The following is a 20,255-nucleotide window of genomic DNA, read 5'->3' on the forward strand; positions in this document are numbered from 1 at the left end:
TATTAGACAGGGTAGATTTACAGTTTCTAAGTTCTCTGCAGCGATGTTCAGTCACCCCCCTAAGTCCACTCATTGGTTCGTGTTTATTGAAATCCTATTTCATTGCGTCCCATCATGAGCCCAACGATCAATCAGCTTTCTAAAGACGGAGTACCACTGAGGAAGCTGTCTTGTGACTGTCAGAGATCATAGACAGAGCAAAATATCTATGAAAGTTACCTAATTTTCAGTTGGTGGAAATAAGGAATCTAGATTTTTATAAACTCATTTCTTAAGGTAGATGAGCCTTAGGAAGGAGAAGGGTTTGCCTCCCTCCATACTGTGGTTCTGTGGCGTCGCTGCAAACTTGTATTTCTCTGACCAACTTGTTCTGAAGAAGTCAAACACTTGGTTTCCTTTCCCACTGTAGCTTTCACACCAAAAGACTCAGCAATCTGGCTGAATACCCAAGTCCTGCACCTTAAATGACCTCATATTCTTCATGCTGAGGCTAATTAGCATTCCAGAGACACCCCACCCCCCATACACAGACACACAGTTTAATTACTCATAAGGGTTAAAAGTTACAAATCAGGGTTACATTTAATGCAATTATTGGCAGGTTATAATTTTGCTTTGGGATCCAGGAGAGCCATTGCTTAATAAACTGAAAACCACAAACCACAAACTGCAAAGCACTCTGAAGTGTCCCTCCCTGGCCTAGCCAGCCAAGGCACAGAAAAAAAAATATATGAAAGAATTTGGGTTAACTTTCTTCTTTCCACTTTTAGAATTTATTTTCAAACCATACATATTTGGAAAGATCCAAAGAAGTAAAACAGAAAACAGTACCTTTTTAGAAGGCAATTTGATGAGGTTTCTCTGGGTTTTGTTTTTTGGGTTTTTTTTTTGAGGGGAAGGGTTGTTCGTCTTTAGAACTACCAATTCTTTCAGAGTTCATTCTGCACAAATATTGAAAGAAGAAAAAGCATTTATTAAACAATTATTAAACGGCAACATCGTTATTGAAAACACTCATCACTAATGAACTCATTTCTCTTGCGTCTATTCTGTGAAACAATCTGCCTCTGAGGAAACAATAACACAAATGAAAAAGGCTAACAGCAAGGATGTCCACGTGCTGCAAAGAAGGGATTGATTGACTAGTATTACATAACTCGAATATTTTGAAAATTGGTTTATTTTTTACTTCACATACGTAGGTGTTTTGCCTGCAAGTGTGTGTGTGCTGTGCCGTTGAGGGTCCGAAGGAGTCATTTGATTCCCCAGAACTGAATTACAGGCAGTTATAAACTGCCATATGGGTGCTGGGAACTGAAGAGCGTCCTCTGCAAGAGTAGTCGCCAATGGGTCAACACTCTAGTAACTTTGTATATACAGAACTCTTTGGGGCAGGAAGTCCCTCTACAGGAGGATTGGAGCCTTTCTCCTCTTTTCCATATGGGGAGATTAGGGGAGATTAGAGTTTTTTGGCTAAGATTACTTGCCACTCTTCCAGAGGGCCTGAGTCAGATTACCATATCAGGCAATTCCCAGCTACCTGTAACTACAGCGCAGGGCATCTGATGGCCTCGTCTGGACTCCATCACCTGCACTTTTGTGCCAGGCACTCACATGGGCCCAGACACATAAGAAAATATACATGCAATATTTGAACACAATAAATCATATTATTAAAAGAATTGTATGCTAACAATTAGAAACTTAAATAAATGCTTGGAAATTTTCAACATCAACCTGAACAGAAAAAGGAAATACACATTGGTAAATATAAAAGAAAAAGTAAAAAAGATGTGGCAGTACAGAGCGAGGGAAGAAATTGTGTGAATACAGTACTCATATGAAATTCTCAAAAATACGCTGGACTTGGAGGTGCACGTCTTTCATCCAAAACTTGGGAGGCAGAGGTAGACAGATCTCTGTGAGTTTGCAGCCAATCAGGTCTACAGTGCAAGTTCTAGGACAGCCAGGGCTACATAGATGTTATGTTATAAAGAGGTCCTATTTTAGACCAATATATACATACATATTTTATATATGTATATACATTTATATATATATAAGACTATTCTCTTTTAATATATACATATAGTATACACACACACACACACACACACACACACACACGCATGCACATGTTGCGGGAGCTCCTTCTGCTCCTTCAGCCAATAGCAGCTGAGATACCAGCCCATTGGGGCATGGTCTCTCTTTTTAAAAATGCGGCCACTTCCCTCCGCTTGCTCTCTGGCTTCCGGCTCCCCTTCTGATGACTAGGCTCCCTTCCTGATTGCGCAGAGGGCTGTTGTCTGGGACCGTGATCTGTAAGTTTTCCCCTTTAAATAAATAACCATTCTATTAATCATAATTCCAAACTGGTGTGGGATTGTTTGTGATTTATGCCATCATCTGGCGCCCAACGTTTGGTTTTAGGACCCCTCCTTTCCCCACTCGGCTGCCTGCCGCCAGCGCGGCTTGGCGCAAGCCCTCCTTCCCGGACCCCTCCTTTCCCCACTCGGCTGCCTGCCGCCAGCGCGGCTTGGCGCAAGCCCTCCTTCCCTCAGCCGGGGCCTGTGCCTTGTGCATGGAGACAGCGTTTAATATAAATTACACACAGTGGCTTTTCTTGCTGAAATTCTTTATATTTTCTCTTTACACGCCTCAGATTGACTCCAAGTCCCCACGCACCCTATTGTTTGCCTCCCCACGTGGATTTAAACTCCACAGGCCCGCACAGTCTCTGCCGGCCTGGCCTACTCTTTTCTGAGACGCTTTTAAATCTCCCTTGCAAGCGCAGCGCTTGGGTGGCGCAAACCAGCGTGCAGGCGGTTGCCGAAAAACTGCAACCCCTCAGGGCGACTCTGTCACATGGAGGCCGTGGAGGCCATACGCAGCTGGGGCTTCCAGGTTGCTCTTCTTCTCCCTTGGATTCTGGGTTTCTAGTTCTGTGTATGGAATTGATTTAATTACATTTTCTTTGTTGAGCAACTCGCATTTCCCAGTTTTTAACAAATACTAAGGCAGACACTGAAACAGGACCCCGTTTTAGTCAACTTTGCAGCGGTTCTAGTCTCGACTCTGCAACAGCACCACCAGCTGGATAATAGGTAATATGGCAGTTTTCGTTTCCAACGCAAATTTTACTGTTTTGTTTATTAATACAATGGGCTATATCATGCAAGGTTTATATGCTTATGGGGATACCTTAATTTGCTTGTTAATAGGTTTCAGTTTTATTTTCCATATTCTATCATTAAGGAAGAATAAGGCACTCGTAAGAACGATACAATCTCTACGGACTAATAATGAACAACTAGTAGAAAGGATTAAAATTATTGAAAATCAGAGGTTATCTGAACAAGTGGATACTATGATAGACAAAATTGACTCCATATACAAGGGTACTAGGAAGTTACCTGAAAGGGTTCAGGCTGTTGAATTTGATGTTCAGACGTTATCACAAAGTTTTGATAAGGTAACAGACAGAATGTACCTCCAAGATGGGAATCTACATGATATACAAGAAAAGTTTAAAGAGGACATATTATCTTTGAAGGAAAAAATTAAAACTTTGGAAACACAGGTACAGAATAGAGACCAAAAATTTGATACCTTAGTGAAATCACTAGAAACACATACAGGTCAGGAGATTCAGGATTTAAGAGAGATGATGATAAAAAGATTTGAAAAGATTGAAGAACTTATTGGAGCTGGTGAAAAGAGTAAGGAGGCACAAGGACAGGATACAATGCCACCACCAGCTATTAGAACTGGCTTACCCGGGGTTTTAGCGACATACCCTGTAATTAATTCTGACAAAGCATCAACTTCCAAAGGCTCAAAGGGAGTCAAAGATGCTAGATGGAAGCCAATAGAACTGAATGATCTAAAAGAAATTAAGCAGGCTGTTGTTAATTATGGCTTGCACTCTGCATTTGTTAAGGAAATGATAAAGACTTGGGCCTCTAATGTCAGAGCTACCCCCCATGATTTCTCTCAGTTAGTGTCTGCAGTTTTAGATGATGGACCTTCCTTGATGTTTGGAATTTATTTCAGAGAAGAATACAAACATATGGAACAGCAAGGAAGAGCAAAAGGTGTGGAGGTTTCGCAAGATCAAATTCTTGGTGTAGAAGCATATGCTGATCCACAGGTCCAAGCTCTTTACGACGAAGAAGTATTATGTCTATGTCACCAAGCAGCCTTAAATGCTTGGAATAGGATACAAGATCCAGCAAAAAGGGTCGAATCATATACCAGGATTAGGCAGGGACAGAGAGAACCCTTTATTGACTTTTTGCAAAGATTAATTAAGGCTCTGGACATAGGGGTAACAGACCCAGAAGCTAGATGAATACTTCTTGAATCTCTAGCTTTTGAAAATGCAAATGTAGATTGCAAAAAGATAATTGGGCCCTTAAAGTCTAGATCAGCACCTATGGATGAATGGATCCAGCATACGATGAATGTTGAGACGTTTAGCTATAATGATGAATCTTGGGTAGGAGAAGCAATTTCCAAAGCAATGAGGAGACATCAAACTGCCAGGTGTTTTAATTGTGGTAAATTAGGGCATCTGCAAAGGGATTGCAGACAAAGAACTTCTAGGAATAATATCTCCTCTGGGAATGACAAAAATAGGAGACCTCGGCCTTCAGGTATATGTAGGAGATGCAGTAAAGGCCGACATTGGTCCAACGAATGCAGGTCAACAACAGACAGACAAGGAAACCCGATACCATCGGGAAACCCCTTGAGGGGCCTCTCGCAGGCCCCCAAGCCAACAGTGGCCCAGTCATTCCCAGTCACAGTGGAGAACGTGCCTCACCAAGAAAACTAAAAGCTCCAATTTCTGCTGTAAAAAGTAATACTGGTCTAAAGGATGAATTACATGTGGAGGACGAGTCAAAAAATCCAGTAGGACAGAGTAAACGTATATTTTGGCAGACTTCTATTAATGATCAAAGACCAAAGCTAAGCCAGGCGGCGGTGGCGCACGCCTTTAATCCCAGCACTCGGGAGGCAGAGGCAGGCGGATCTCTGTGAGTTCGAGACCAGCCTGGTCTACAAGAGCTAGTTCCAGGACAGGCTCCAAAGCTACAGAGAAACCCTGTCTCGAAAAACCAAAAAAAAAAAAAAAAAAAAAAAAACCAAAGCTAAGAGTCTGTATAAATGGCATTTTTATTGAAGGCTTATTAGACACAGGTGCGGATGTAAGTATCATTACTCCAGAATCCTGGCATCCGAATTGGCCTCTTCAAGAGGTAGATGTTCAGTTCCTGGGAATTGGAACCCTGTCTCGTGTAAAACAAAGCACAAGATGGGTCGAATGCTTAGGGCCTGAAGGGCAAATAGGAAGACTAAGGCCATATATAGCCAATATTGCAATAATTTTATGGGGCCGTGACCTGCTACAACAATGGAATACCCAGATTAACATTCCTGCAATCTCAGGAACTCATAATTCTGGGAAGGATGTAATAAAGTACCATGCACAAAGGTCACCAGCCATTCAGGCTGTACAAGAACATAAAACAACTATCAAACCTTTAGAGGTACCAACAGCCCTACCTTTAAAATGGCTAACTGAGAAGCCAATATGGGTTAAACAATGGCCTTTAGCTGAAGATAAATTACAGGCATTGGAACAGCTGGTACAAGAGCAACTAGATGCTCACCATATTGAGGAATCAACCAGCCCTTGGAATTCTCCTCTGTTTGTTGTAAAAAAGAAATCTGGTAAATGGAGAATGGTGACAGATCTAAGAGCTGTCAACAAGGTAATTCAACCTATGGGCCCACTACAATCTGGAATTCCTTTGCCTTCTCTATTACCAAAAGGATGGCCTCTTATAGTTATTGATTTGAAAGATTGTTTTTTCACTATACCTTTACAAGAAAAGGATAGAGAAAAATTTGCCTTCACAGTACCTACTTATAATAATTCTCAGCCTACTAGGAGATATCAATGGACTGTCCTCCCACAGGGGATGCTCAATAGTCCCACATTGTGCCAATATTTTGTAAGTAAGCCATTGGAAATAATTCGTAAACAATTTCCTGAGTCAATAATTTATCATTATATGGATGACATTTTGCTATCTGATTCAAATAAAGATACTTTAGAAAGGATGTTTGAAGAAGTAAAGAAAGTCTTGCCTAAATGGGGATTACAAATTGCCCCTGAAAAAATTCAAAGAGGAAATTCTATTAATTACCTAGGTTACAGAATAGGGTTAGAGAAAATTAAAACGCAAAAGGCACAAATTAGGAGAAACAGGTTACAGACTCTTAATGACTTCCAAAGATTGTTAGGAGACATTTCCAGTCTACGACCAGCTGTTGGGATAACACCTAATCTAATAGTTCATTTAAACAAAACGTTAGATGGTGATAAAGATTTGAATAGTCCCAGAAAACTGACAGCTGAAGCAGAAAAGGAACTAACAATGATTGAGGAAAAATTACAGGAGGCACATGTGGATAGGGTGAACCCAAATCTTAGCTGCATCCTAGGCATATTGCCTTCCAGAATTTCTCCTACAGGGATTTTAATGCAGAGGGAAGATACTATTTTAGAGTGGATATTTATGCCTAATAAACCAAGTAAAAAATTAAAAACTTATGTGGAAAAAGTCTCCGAATTAATTATAAAAGGTAAGCTGAGACTTCGTCAACTAGCAGGTATAGACCCAGCAGAAATTATAGTGCCTTTTACTACTGAGGAAATAAAAAAGTTATGGGAAGACAATGAACCATGGCAAAGAGCTTGTGCTAATTTTTTGGGAGAAATTAATAGCAACTATCCCAAAAGTGATAGACTTAACCTCATAAAGAGAACTTCTTGGATTCTTCCTAGAATTGTACATGATGCTCCAATAACTGGAGCCTGTACGTTTTATACTGATGCAAATAAATCAGGGAAAGCTGGTTACAAGTCAGATGAATTGAGTAAGGTGGAACAAAGCCCTTATAATTCTGTCCAAAAGGCAGAATTATATGCCATTCTTATGGTGCTAAGGGACTTTAAAGAACCTCTTAATATAATTACAGATTCACAATATGCAGAAAGAGTTATCTTGCATATTGAAACTGCTGAATTTATTCCAGATGACACAGAGTTGACTTCATTGTTTATCCAGGTACAAGATATAATTAGGAATAGGCTTTGTCCAATGTACATAACACACATCCAGTCCCATACGGGTCTACCTGGTCCTCTAGCACAAGGTAATGCTGAGATTGATCAATTATTGATTGGAAGTGTGTTGAAGGCCTCAGAATTTCATAAAAAGCATCATGTCAATAGTAAAGGCCTAAAGAAAGAATTTTCCATTACATGGCAACAAGCTAAGGACATTATAAAGAGATGTCCTACTTGTTCTTTCTATAATCAAACACTGTTGCCTGCAGGGAGTAACCCAAAGGGTACTCAAAGGAATGAAATCTGGCAGATGGATGTGTTTCACTTTATGGAATTTGGTAAATTAAAATATGTACACCACACCATAGACACATATTCAGGTTTTCAATGGGCTACTGCCCTGAGCTCAGAAAAGGCCGATTCAGTAATCACACATTTATTAGAAGTTATGGCCATCATGGGTATACCTGCACAAATAAAGACAGACAATGATCCAACATATGTATCTAAGAAAATGAAATGCTTTTTGATTATTATAATATAAAACACATTACAGGTATACCAAATAATCCTACAGGTCAGGCAGTTATAGAAAGATCAAATTGTACTATAAAGAATATGCTGAACAAACAAAAAGGGACAGAAAATACCCCCAGAAATAGATTGCATAATGCTTTATTAACCTTGAATTTTCTTAACGCTAATGAGAAAGGAACAACAGCTGCAGAAAGACATTAGATAATGGAAAAGTCTGCTGAACTAAATCAACCAATTTATTTCAAAGATGTGCTGACCTCTCAATGGAAGCCAGGAGATGTGCTACGTTGGGGAAGGGGTTTTGCTCTTGTTTCCACAGGAGAAGAAAAATTGTGGATACCATCAAAATTAATAAAGGTTAGATTTGAAGAGGAGAAACCTCTTGGAAAGGTGAAATGACAGCTCATCCACAATGATGATATTCATACAGGTGGTGAGAAAAACATATAGAATGGGGCAGGGTTCTGTTCTTATCTCCACAGGTAAACATTCATCTTTGAAAAATTCAAGGGACCCTGGATGTTTGAATACTGACAGATGAAAAATAACTGCCCAATAGCGATTATCAAGAAAACTGAATGGATTCTGTAAGTAGAATATACTAAATCATATTTCTAAATTTATAGAGCTGGTTTTGGAGTTGGACTCTGGCTCAGTCCCTCTCTAATTCCAAGCCTGTTGTTAAGGGGAAAACCCAGAGTTTCTGGAGTTTCTGTCTCATGTCAAGAGCCATGATATGGGACAGAAAGAAATATGAGTTTAGAAAACATCTTTGCTTTTCTTCATACCTCTCATACTTTTCATTGAACATATCATGTCTTTCATTGAATATATGTATGTCTGTATATGCCTATATGATTAATGTTTGAGCTTTTCACAATGAACAATGAGTTTTTCCTGCAGTGACATTTAAAGTTTCCAGGAAGAAGATGGAGCCCCATAACAACAACTCCACCTGGTTGATATGATGTCATGATACTGATAGCGCTACTACAAGACTACAAGACCTGTTTTGGGTACCAGCTGCACAAGACAGTTCCAACTTGGTTATCTGAAATGGTGCACATCTTGTACAACATTCTGGCCAGACCTGCACAAAATACTCAGAGACTATTTGCAATTTTAAAAGATATTGATCTTGGAATTTAACCATTATTTTACTTTCACAGGATCCCCCAGAAAGACGTTGCCCCCATGACAGCTGGAAGTAATTGTAGAGGATGACGTCCCCTCTCCCCGTAAAGTTTGTCCTTGGGTTTAAGGACATTATTTAAGGGTTGATTATAATTAGTATATGGTTGAGGGTTGGGGGGTTGGGAGAGGAATTTTATAAGCTCAGGGATCTTTTTGAAAAAAAAGAGGGATAATTGGATGATGGGATAATAGATTTGTAATTGTGAGTTACTGTTTTTAGACTAATTTGGTATCGATTCTTGTATATTGATACAAAGTTAAATTAGATTGACTATTGTATGCATGCATGTTTCTACCTCTGTTTAAAACATTTATGTATTGATATATATTGTATTGATATATATAGTATGTATTTACCATATTGCATTGTATATTTGTACATTGTTTATATTTGGAGGTCATATTGTCCTCATTTATTGCACAGTTGTTTATTGTCTTAGTCTTTAAGTTAGATAGGTATTGAGAATTATATAGATCAGTAGTCATCTATGTTTGTCATTTATAATTAGACTAATCAGGTTCGTTAGATAAATAGAGATTATACTCAGAATAAATAGATAATCTTCAACCTTTTCAAAGAGCTGTAGAAAATGGCCTTTAATTTAACTCAGAGTTCCATGGTAGACAAATAATTTGGTAGTGAGACACAATTGCTCCTGGCAACACCGATCTATCCCAAGAGAATGTTGAGCACCAAAGACACTCCACGTGGAGCCTTTCTTCTTGGCAGAACTGGCCTTTGGGCAAAGAAATGCCCATACCTCAACCACTAACAGATACAGAGTATCCATAAATGGATAAAACAGGACTGTCATATCCTGCCAAGACAGGGTAAGATAGTTCTGAAAAGTTTCTTGCCTTTGAAAATGGTATGTCAATTACGTTAGGCCTTAGCCAAAGTTGGTTGCCTCAACGCTGCAAACGTGACTTTGGGTGATTGTCCAGGTAGCTAGTTGTCTCTGTGATTTGTTGCATGTTTTAGAAGTTGTTTGAATGCACTTCCTAATTACTCAGGTAACATTATTTTCCTTCTCAGATCTTCGATGGGGTTAAAGACTATATAAATGTAGTTACTTTCCTCTCATGACTTGGCCAAGTTATTTATTATACAAGACTTAAGCTAGTTAGAATAGAATATTTGTACTTATTGTATATAATTTCATAATAGGTTTAGAACTCTCTTACTTAAACAAAAGGGGGAGGTGTTGCGGGAGCTCCTTCTGCTCCTTCAGCCAATAGCCACTGAGATACCAGCCCATTGGGGCGTGGTCTCTCTTTTTAAAAATGCGGCCACTTCCCTCTGCTCGCTCTCTGGCTTCCGGCTCCACTTCTGATGACTAGGTTCCCTTCCTGATTGCACAGAGGACTGTTGTCTGGGACGGTGATCTGTAAGTTTTCCCCTTTAAATAAATAACCATTCTATTAATCATAATTCCAAACTGGTGTGGGATTGTTTGTGATTTACGCCATCATGCGCACACACACATATAATACTTGAAACTAGAAGGGGGAGCAAGGAAGAAATTGGAAGTGAGAATATGAAATTCTCAATTATTTTTTTCTTTCTTTTTTTGTTTTATTTTGTGTCTTGTGGTTTGGTTTTGGTTTTTTAAGAGAGAGTTTCTCTGTGTAGCCCTAGTGATCCTGGAACTCAATCTGTAGGCCAGGCTGGCCTAAAACTTGGAGCTCCTCCTGGCTCTGTCTCCCAAATGTTGTGATTAAAGGTGTGTATCGCCACTACCTGGTACCATTTTTTTGTTTTTAAAATGTATTATTGCATTTTTATTTATTTATTTTGTACGTATGAGGTGAGTTTGCATGCCATGTTGCATATGTGGAGGGCAGAAAACAACTTGTGGGAGTGCTGTATTCACACTATTTCCCCTCCTGGATTGCTGTATTCACACTATTTCTGCCTTCTAGAGTGCTGTGTTCACACCATTTCCCCCTCCTAGAGTGCTGGATTCACATCATTTACCCTTCCTGGAGAGCAGTTTTTACATCATTGTCTGTGTTCAACCCTTCCCATTCTCCCCCAGATTCATAAAGAAGCTCCATTCTGTACCACAGACTTTTACAGAAATCTACAACTGGCTGTAATATACAGAACACTAATCATGGTGTGTCCTACACCAGCTGATACTTCTACAACACAACCCTACACTGAGCTCAGGGACCATCTTTGAAGGAGAGGTAGAAAGATTGTAGAAGCCAGAGGACCAGGATATCTGCTGCAAGACAGTATCTCCTGTGCATGACAGGGAAGCTGTGCCCCTGGAATCTCAACAATGTGGTCACCTAACAAAAGCAAGAATAGGACAATCGGCATGCCAATGTGGATGGGGAAAATCAGGGCCCCAAGAAATGAATAACTGCTGAGAGAGATAATCAGTCAGCTCCAGGGATGAGGCCCTCATAGGTGATCCAGGCCTAAGCAATCAACCTTAAACACATATATATGAGCAACATTAAATAAACTCCCCTGGTCATATTCATAAATATGTGTGTAACAATGATTCAAGAATAAGAGGTCATGACTGGGGTTTTTTAACCTTCATACTAGAGTAAGTTAAGCTGCATATGTGTTCAGTGAAAGGAATATACTGTAGAGAATTTTTCACAGTTCTTTTTCCAGACTGACACTTTATGAGATTAGTGGAGGTATCTGAACAACATGTGACAGTCTAGTTAATGAGAATGCATTTCTGGAGAAGGAAGGAGATTAGGAGAGGAGGCATAGTGGATACTATGCCGAGTTGGGCAAAGATGGCGGGAAAGGGGTTGTGTGTTTGTTTCTCAGAATTTTGTGCATGTGTACAAGGAATATACCTATAACCTACTGATATATCAGAGATATTTTTACATAATAATAGAACTAAAACTTGATTAGTGGCCACCTCAGGGCCCTCTTGTATGATGTAACCCACTACAACAAGAGTATCACAAAGAGTCAGCCCAGATGCCCCACTCAGAACCGCAGAAGACCTGCTGAAGGTCCCCAGGGAGCCTTTCCCTCTCTCAGGTCTAAAGATGACTCAGAGTCCCACTGGCCATTGTTATTTGTAAAGCAGAATTGTGGAAAACTACCCTTCCCCTTGGACATAAAGACTATGGAGATGAATCCTTATTCTGAAGTCTTTTGTGAGCTAGAGAGACCGTTCAGCCATTAAAGGCTGATAACCAACTAAGACTCATAACCAAAATTTAAAGAGCTCAGTGCCCAGAAGTCCCTCGCCCCTATCTCCTAAGACTAAGACAAGGAAGCCCGGAGAAACGAAGTCCAACCGCGGCTTTTGTTCAGTGTTGGAGAGGTTGTTCTCTGGGCATTCTCCACTAAGCAAGCACATCTGATTTCTGCTTTGGAATCCAGGTAAGGATAAATCTTATTTAAATTCATCTTTTCCCAAAACTGCCCACTCATGGAACCCATGACCATGATAATCACGAATGAGATCAGATCTTTATTGAAGAACCTTCTAGTTATCCTTTGAGAAGAGAGGCAACTTCCTTACCTCCCTCTGGTCTAAAACTAAACCTGTAACTGTCCTTTCTACCAACTATCGTTTATCCCTCCTCCTTTTGGGGAGAAGATATCTGTAATGTTCAGGAGTTGGGTGACATAAGTTTGATGTGGCTTTATCCACATTCAGTTCAGAGATTCTCGGGTCCCTGTGGACTCTTGGGCTAAATCTGGAGGTGCAGTGAAAGCAGAGGGCACTGTCCTCACTTCCATTGTGAGGGCTTCCCCTGACAAGTGTCCGTGAAACTTTGTGCCACCTCTGCTGGGGCTACTGGCATACAAAGGGACAAGGACTTTCTATTCAGTAGCAAATACACCCCCCAAAAAAATCAAATCACTTAGCTTCACCATTCTTAGAATGACTAAAAAAAATGGATCTTGGAAACCATTTGGTTTTCCAGGGTGTTTTACATCTACTGGGGTGGGGCGTGTGTGGCCCTGTGTGTCTGTGGATTCAGACGACAGCTGCAGGAGTCAGTGATCTCCTTCCTTCCTTCCTTCCACTCTGAGTCCCAGGACAGAACTGAGACCATCAGCCTTGTGGCAAGCACCTTTACTCACTAAGCCATCTGACCATCCTCCTGACTTTGGTTTTGTTTTCTTTTGTTTTGCTTTGCTTTGTTTTTTCAGACAGGGTTTCTCTGTAGCTTTGGACCTGTCCTGGAACTAGCTCTTGTAAACCACACTGGCCTTGAATTCAAAGAGTTCCCCCTGCCTCTGCCTCCCAAGTGCTGGGATTAAAGGTGTGCACCACAACCACCTGGTTCCTACTGAATTTTTTAAATGGAAAATTCAAGCGACTTACAAACTATGAGGACAGAGAAAGGACTGGACCATCATTGGATGTCACAATACTTTTCTCAACTATTAAGACATCATTATAGTCTGTCGTACAGATGGCCAACTAAAATATTTACTGCTGATCCACTGTGCCAGGCAGTGAGTCCTGCAGGTTGAGCTTGACACCCTTTGGAAGTAGAACGTAAGCCCTCTCAGAGTCCTGGGATCTGTCCTCGGCTTCTTTCCCCTTTCTCCTTCGCTAATCCCATTTCTCCTTCCCTATTTTCTAGTCTCATCCTCCACATGCTTCCCACACACCTCCACTCTGCCTAGGAGGTCACTGCCCTGAGCTAGGAGGTGCTGATGATCTGACACAGCAGAAAGTCACTGCCACGTAATCCCTCCTGAGTCAATCATTCCGGAGCTGCATAGCAGTGCTGGACAATCTTTTCGGTTCTCGTCCCTGATGGGATGCTGAATGTGCCATGGAAGGTAGAAATGTCACTGAATTTGTGCTTCTGGGACTGACCAGCAACCCTCAGATTCAGGGGCTGCTCTTTGCCCTGTTCTTGGTGACTTACCTGTTGATCCTTATGGGGAACCTGCTCATGCTACTGGTGATCGGCTGTGATCCCCACCTTCATACCCCCATGTACTTCTTCCTGAGACACCTCTCCTTTGTAGATGCTTTCTACTCCTCAGTCATTGTACCTAAGCTCCTGAGGAACCTAATTTCTGAGTGGAAGACTATTTCCTTCCTTGGGTGTTTTGTTCAAATCGCCCTGGTCATATTTTCTGCGGCCACAGAAGCCTGCCTCCTTTCTGCGATGGCCTACGACCGCTTCCAGGCTGTGTGTCACCCACTGATGTATGTGGTCACTATGAATGAAAGAGTGTGCTCTGGGCTGGTCATCATATCCTGGGCCTTAGGAATCAGTGCTAGCCTGGTTAACACCTTCCTGCTATCTCAAGAGCACTTCTGTGGCCCAAACCTCATCTGCAGCTTTGCCTGTGAGGTTCCCCCAGTGCTCTTGTTGGTTTGTTCTGACCCCCACACTACGGTCATCTCCATCCTGACAACCATGGTGATCTTAGGTCTTGGTTCTCTTGTCCTACTGCTGGGATCCTATAGCCGTATCATCACAACAGCCCTGAGCATCAACTCAGCCAAGGGTCGCAGCAAGATCTTCTCTTCGTGCTCTTCACACTTCCTTGTGGTCACCATCTTTTATGGGTCGGGAGTATCCAGGTGTGTCACACAGTAGTCCCCTATCATAGAGGCCATGTGTTTGTCCCCTAACTTCCCTTGGTCTACATGAGCATGCAGTGTGGCGGGAAAGAATCGTCCTTAAATTCCATCCCGGCATTCCTCAGGCTTGAACCCCAGTCCAGCTCTGCTGTGGAGTAGCTGCTTGGTTTTTGAAAGGCTCACCTGTGGCTGGGAATAAATTTACCTCCCTTTATCTCAGTTGTCTCATGTGCCATAAAGGACAATAAGATTTATCGTGCTTAATTCACAGAAATAGAACGAAATTAGATGATTAATGTTAGTTAGATGAATACCTTTCTTTAAAGATTATGTCTGTGTGTCTGTCTGTCTCTGTCTCTGTCTCTCTCTCTCTCTCTCTCTGTGTGTGTATGTGTGAGAGAGAGAGAGAGAGAGAGAGAGAGAGAGAGAGAGAGAGAGATGGGATTCCCCTCTGTATGCTGTGAACATGTTTCATCACCATTGGCTACTAAAGAAGCTACTTTGGCCTATGGCAGGGCAGAATATAGCCAGGCAAGAAAACTAATCTGAATGCAGGGAGAAAGAAGATGGTGTCAGGCAGACACCATGTAGCTGCCAAAGGAGAAAGATGCCAGAACCATACCTGTAAGTCACAACTTCATGGCAATACACAGATTAATAGAAATGGGTGAATTGAAGATAGAAGAACTAGCTAGGAGCCATGGGCAGTCAGTATTGTATTTAATATAGTTTTTGTGTGATTATTCAGGTCTGAATTGCCAGGAAACAAAAGTACAGTCTATATTTACGTGTACGTGTGTGTATGTGTGCACATGTGTGTGTGTGTGTGTGTGTATGTGTGTACAGGTGCTGTAGAGGCCACACGAGGGCACTGGATACTCTGGAGCTAGAGGTACATGTGGTCACAAGCTGTCTGCAATGCATGCTGTGAACTAAACTACAGTCCTCTATTAAAGCAGCAACATTCTTAGCCACTGAGCCATCTTCCCGGCACTTAAATAACTCCTTAAATCAAATCGAGCAGAGTCCGCAAGGAACATTCTGGATATGTTGCATTTGTACAGTGAACATAATGCCATTAATGAAGTAATAATGTTTCTTTGGGAAATAACCCTAGGGATAGTTAAGATATGCCCAATGATTTAATCTTAATATTTTAAAGTCATATGCGCTGCTGAACCCATTTATATCTTATTTACTCACAAGTTTTGGCTCCTTTTCCAGCCAAAGAAAAATATTACTAAAAGAATTGTTCCACCAAAATAATGTGTTGTGCCAGGTGGTGGTGGCACACACCTTTATTCTCAGCACTCAGGAGGCAGAGGCAGGTGGATATCTTGGAGTTTAAGGCCAACCTGGTCTATAGAGCAAGTTACAGGACAGGCCCCAAAGCTACACAGAGAAACCCTGTCTCAAAAACAAAAACGAAAGAAAACAAAAACAATGTGTTGGATCTGGAGAGACTGCTCAGCGGTTAGGAATACTTGCCACTCTTGCAAAGGACCAGCTTCAGTTCTCAGCACTGCATGAAGGCTTACAGCATCCATAATTCAGGTTCCAGGGGACCAGGAACCCTCTTCTGACCTCCATGAGTACCATACATGTATATGTGCACATCCACACATGCATGCAAACATTCATACACATATAATAATTAGTAATAATGATTACTAATAATTTGATATAGTTGTGAGAGTAGTCCTCAGAGCCATACATGTGGGAAGCAATGGCAGTATTGTGAACCAGGGACATGGTTTTGCAAAAAGTAATCATCTCTAAATGAGAACTTAGTGTGTCTGAATTGTTGAGTATAGAGAAGGGTAAGGATATTATCATGACTATTAGCCAAGATGCTCTGAAGAGAGGGAAATGCTATGGAAATGCATTAGCCCTGTCCTAACCTCAACCCACAGAAGAACTCATTCTCATGGGAGAGTTCCTTTCTGTGAGTTCGCTCATGCTTGGAAGCATTGGAAGACAGAAATGATTGACTTCCCAATGATCAATCATTTCTAGAAGCTGCCATGGTGACAGTCCACTTGACCCTGAGGTGACTTGTGCACTCAGCAAGAGTGGATGGCCCATGGCTGCCAACAGAATTGCCATCCTCATCCTGAGTTCACTTGCTCCTTTGTGTAATTCCTCCCAAGGTACATGACTCCAGCATCCGGCTCAACCCTGGAGTTAGTGCTGTCTTTGCAGTACAGTGTGGTGACCCCGCTGCTAAACCCCCTCATCTACAGCCTGAGAAACAAAGACGTGAAGGCAGCTCTGAGGAGGATGCTGACCAGGAGGTCCAGGCTGACCTTGTAGCCCATGTACTCCAGCTCCAGCGGGGAGTTGGAGGGCAGTTGTAATGGGAAGATGCTACAAGAAGCCATCTTACCACTCACCCATCTCTATGTTGCCACAACAGAGGAAATCCTCTTCCCCCATTGCCCTGCCCCTAGTCGTGATATTAGGAAACTTCCAGAACAGAGCAGGCAATTCCCGACTCATCCAAGAGACCCACTTAGTGCATTAGAAAATCTTCAGAGCTCCACTAGCCACTTCTACAGCTCTTGCTTTCCCCTTCCCTGGTCCTTCATTTTGTCTGTTCTCAGAGTATGAATCAACACGTCAGACCACTGGTGACAATAGTGCCACATTTTGGGACATTAGCCTCTTGGCTGGACAAGACACAACACCCACCCCCCTGTTTCCATCCCAAAGGAGCCTTTGAAAGATCGAAATCTCCACAACAAGTGAAACAGACACAAAGTGCGTGTGTCTCTGGAGTCCTGTCTTTGTGCATAAATTCATTGCCCAGAGTGGGTCTCACCAAATCCACAGTACTTACTTGTGGGTGAAGAAGTGGTAACTTCTGAAGATGCCCTTCTCTTGCAGGCTCCTAGAAGACAGGGAGGGTGACGGTCACCAACTAATTGTAAGTGTCCTGAGTGCAGAACTTCTGTCAATTGCTTCTGTGTGCCCATGGTCCAGTACATCCTGTTACTTAAGAGTTACAGTAGATAAATAACAGACATTGGTGAATGAGGGGCAAGGGGACAGAGAGAGCGTGTGAAAAGGGGCATTGCCTTCACAAGATGTGTGTCAGAGAAAATATCTGAGAGGAGAAACGGGAAGAGTGAGATCATTGGAAAACAGTTGGGGTTCACAGCCACCTCCATTCTCACCCCTACACACACAGACTGTGGAAAGGGACTGATCACATCCTAGGATCAAAGTTGGCATTTTTCTGGCCACCTAGCCATGGAGGAAAGTCCAGGAAGAACCCCTGACATTGTGGCTCACAGCTGAGGGCCTCAGAAAATGGGATGCAGCATAGCGACAGAGAACGTGAAAATCAAATACAACTTGGATCCATCAACTTCTTATGGAGGAAGACAGATAATTTGAAAAGTTTGTATGAAATACCTAGCTATCTATGAGCCATTGCCAAGCTCCCCGACCCTAATCTGCTCATTTTGTGTCTTGCGGTTTGGTTTTTGGTGTTTTTAAGGCAGAGTTCCTCTGTGTAGCCCTAGCTCTTCTGGAATTCACTCTGTCAACCAGGCTGGTCACAAACCTGGCAGTGTCTCCCAAATGCTGTGATTAAAGGTGTGTACCACCACTACCTGGTACCATTTTTTTTTATTCTTTTTTTTTTAAGATTTAAAAACTTTAAAGTTTTTTTTTCTCATGGTTTATTTTTTTATATTTAAAAATTTCCATCTCCTCCCCTCCTCCTCCCCCTTCCCTCCCCTCCTCCTCCCCCTTCCCTCCCCTCCTTCTCCCCCTTCCCTCCCCTCCTTCTGCCCCTTCCCTCCCTTCCCCTCCACCCATACCTCCCCTCCCTCCCTCTCAAGGCCAAGGAGCCATCAGGGTTCCCTACTCTATGCTAAGACCAAGGTCCTCCCAACTCCCCCCAGGTCCAGGAAGGTGATCGACCAAGCTGAGAAGGCTCCCACAGAGCCCGTCCATGCAGAAGAATCAGAGCCCAGCGCCATTGTCCTTTGCTTCTCAGTCAGCCCCCGCTGTTGGCCACATTCAGAGAGACGGGTTTGGTCGCATGATCCATCAGTCCCATTCCAACTGGAGTTGGTGATCTCCCATTAGTTCTGTCCCACCGTCTCCATGAGTGAACGCACCCCTCACGTTCCTGACTTTCTTTCTCATGTTCTCTCTCCTTCTGCTCCTCATCAGGACCTTAGGAGCTCAGTCCAGTGCAATATATTATTGTGTTTTTGTTGATTTATTTTGTATGTATGCTGTGATTTTGCGAGCCATGTTGCATATGTGGAGGTTAGAAGACAAGTTATGGGAGTGCTGCATTCACACCATTTCCATCCTAAAGTGCTGTATTCACACCATTTCCCCTCCTGGAGTGCTGTGTTCACATATTTCCTCCTCCTGGAGTTCTGTATTCACACCATTTCCCCCTCCTGAAATGGTACATTCACACCATTTCCCTCTCCTGGAGTGCTGTATTCATACCATTTCCCCTCCTGGAATGCTGTGTTCACACCACTACCCCCTCCTAGAGTGCTACATTCACACCATTTCCCCCTTTTAGAGTGCTGTATTCACATCATTTATTCTTCCTAGAGTGCTGTATTTATACCATTTCCCCTCCTGGAGTATTGTATTCAAACCATTTCTTCCTCCTGGGTTGCTGTATTCACACCATTTACCCCTCCTGGAGTATTTACACCATTTTCCCTTCCCAAGTATTGTATTCACATCATTTGCCCTCTTGGAGTGCTGTATTCACACCATTTCCCCTCCTAGAGTGCTGTTTTCACACCAGTTCCCCTTTCTAGAGTGCTGTATTTAAACCATTTCCCCCTCCTAGAGTGCTGTATTCACAACAGTTCCCCCTCCTGGAGTGCTGTATTCACACCTTCCCCGTATCTGGTGTGCTGTATTCATACCACTTACCCTACCTAGAGTACTGTATTCACACCATTTACCCCTCCTGGAGAGCTGTTTTTACATCATTTGCTCCATTCAAACCCTCCCATTCTTCCCATTCCCAGATTCATGAAGAAGCTTCATTCTAAAGCACACACTAATACAGAATTCTACAACTGATCAAAACATACAGAGCACTGATCATAGTGTGCCCTACACCAGCTGATACTTCTACAACACAACCCTACACTGAGCTCAGGGACCATCTTTGAAGGAGAGGTAGAAAGATTGTAGAAGCCAGAGGACCAGGATATCTGCTGCAAGACAGTATCTCCTGTGCATGACAGGGAAGCTGTGCCCCTGGAATCTCAACAATATGGTCAACTAAACAAAACCAAGAATAGGACAATTGGCATGCCAATGTAGATGTGGAAAATCAAGGCTTCACCCCTGGATGAAGAACCCCAAGAAATGAATAACTGCTGAGAGAGATAATCAGTCAGCTCCAGGGATGAGGCCCCTCTAAGAGATTGAATCCTAAGCAATTAGCCTTAAATATAAATTTATATTTAAGGCTGATTTCCACTCTTAGAGTGCTGTATTCACACCATTTTCCCTCCTAGAGTGCTGTATTCACACCATTTTCCCTCCTGGGGTACTGTATTCACACCATTTCCCCCTCCTATAGTGCTGTATCATACCATTTTCCCCTCCTAGAGTGCTGTTTAATATATGAACACTAAATAATCTCCCCTGCTCATACTTATAAATGTGTGTGTTTGTGCATGTGTGTGTGGGTATTGTGTGTATGTGTGTAACTACAATGATTCAAGAATACAAGGCCACGATTGTTTTTTTTTAACCTTCATACTAGAGTAAGTTAAGTTGCACATGTGTTCAGTGAAAGAAATGTTTAAGTTGAATATACTGTACAGAATTCT

The 20,255-nt window shown here is 42.1% G+C and overlaps 1 protein-coding gene across 1 annotated transcript; it reads left to right on the plus strand.

Moving 5' to 3' along the window:
- Positions 1-13,657: 13,657 nt before the first annotated feature.
- On the plus strand, positions 13,658-16,734 carry LOC119822711 (olfactory receptor 8S1-like). Its single transcript, XM_038342191.1, has 2 exons — positions 13,658-14,421; positions 16,572-16,734. Exons 1-2 carry the CDS (start codon positions 13,658-13,660, stop codon positions 16,732-16,734), a joined length of 927 nt encoding a protein of 308 aa, XP_038198119.1.
- The last annotated feature ends 3,521 nt before the right edge of the window (positions 16,735-20,255 follow it).

This window comes from Arvicola amphibius, chromosome 9, assembly GCF_903992535.2.
Source record: "Arvicola amphibius chromosome 9, mArvAmp1.2, whole genome shotgun sequence".
Classification (NCBI taxonomy): domain Eukaryota; kingdom Metazoa; phylum Chordata; class Mammalia; order Rodentia; family Cricetidae; genus Arvicola; species Arvicola amphibius.

What these genes read in the sequence shown, in the direction of transcription:
- LOC119822711 (XM_038342191.1), top strand. Translation starts at nt 13,658, where the DNA reads ATGGAAGGTAGAAATGTCACTGAATTTGTGCTTCTGGGACTGACCAGC. An exon ending in TATGGGTCGGGAGTATCCAG is followed by an intron (nt 14,422 to 16,571) that starts GTGTGTCACACA and finishes ATTCCTCCCAAG; the next exon opens with GTACATGACTCCAGCATCCG.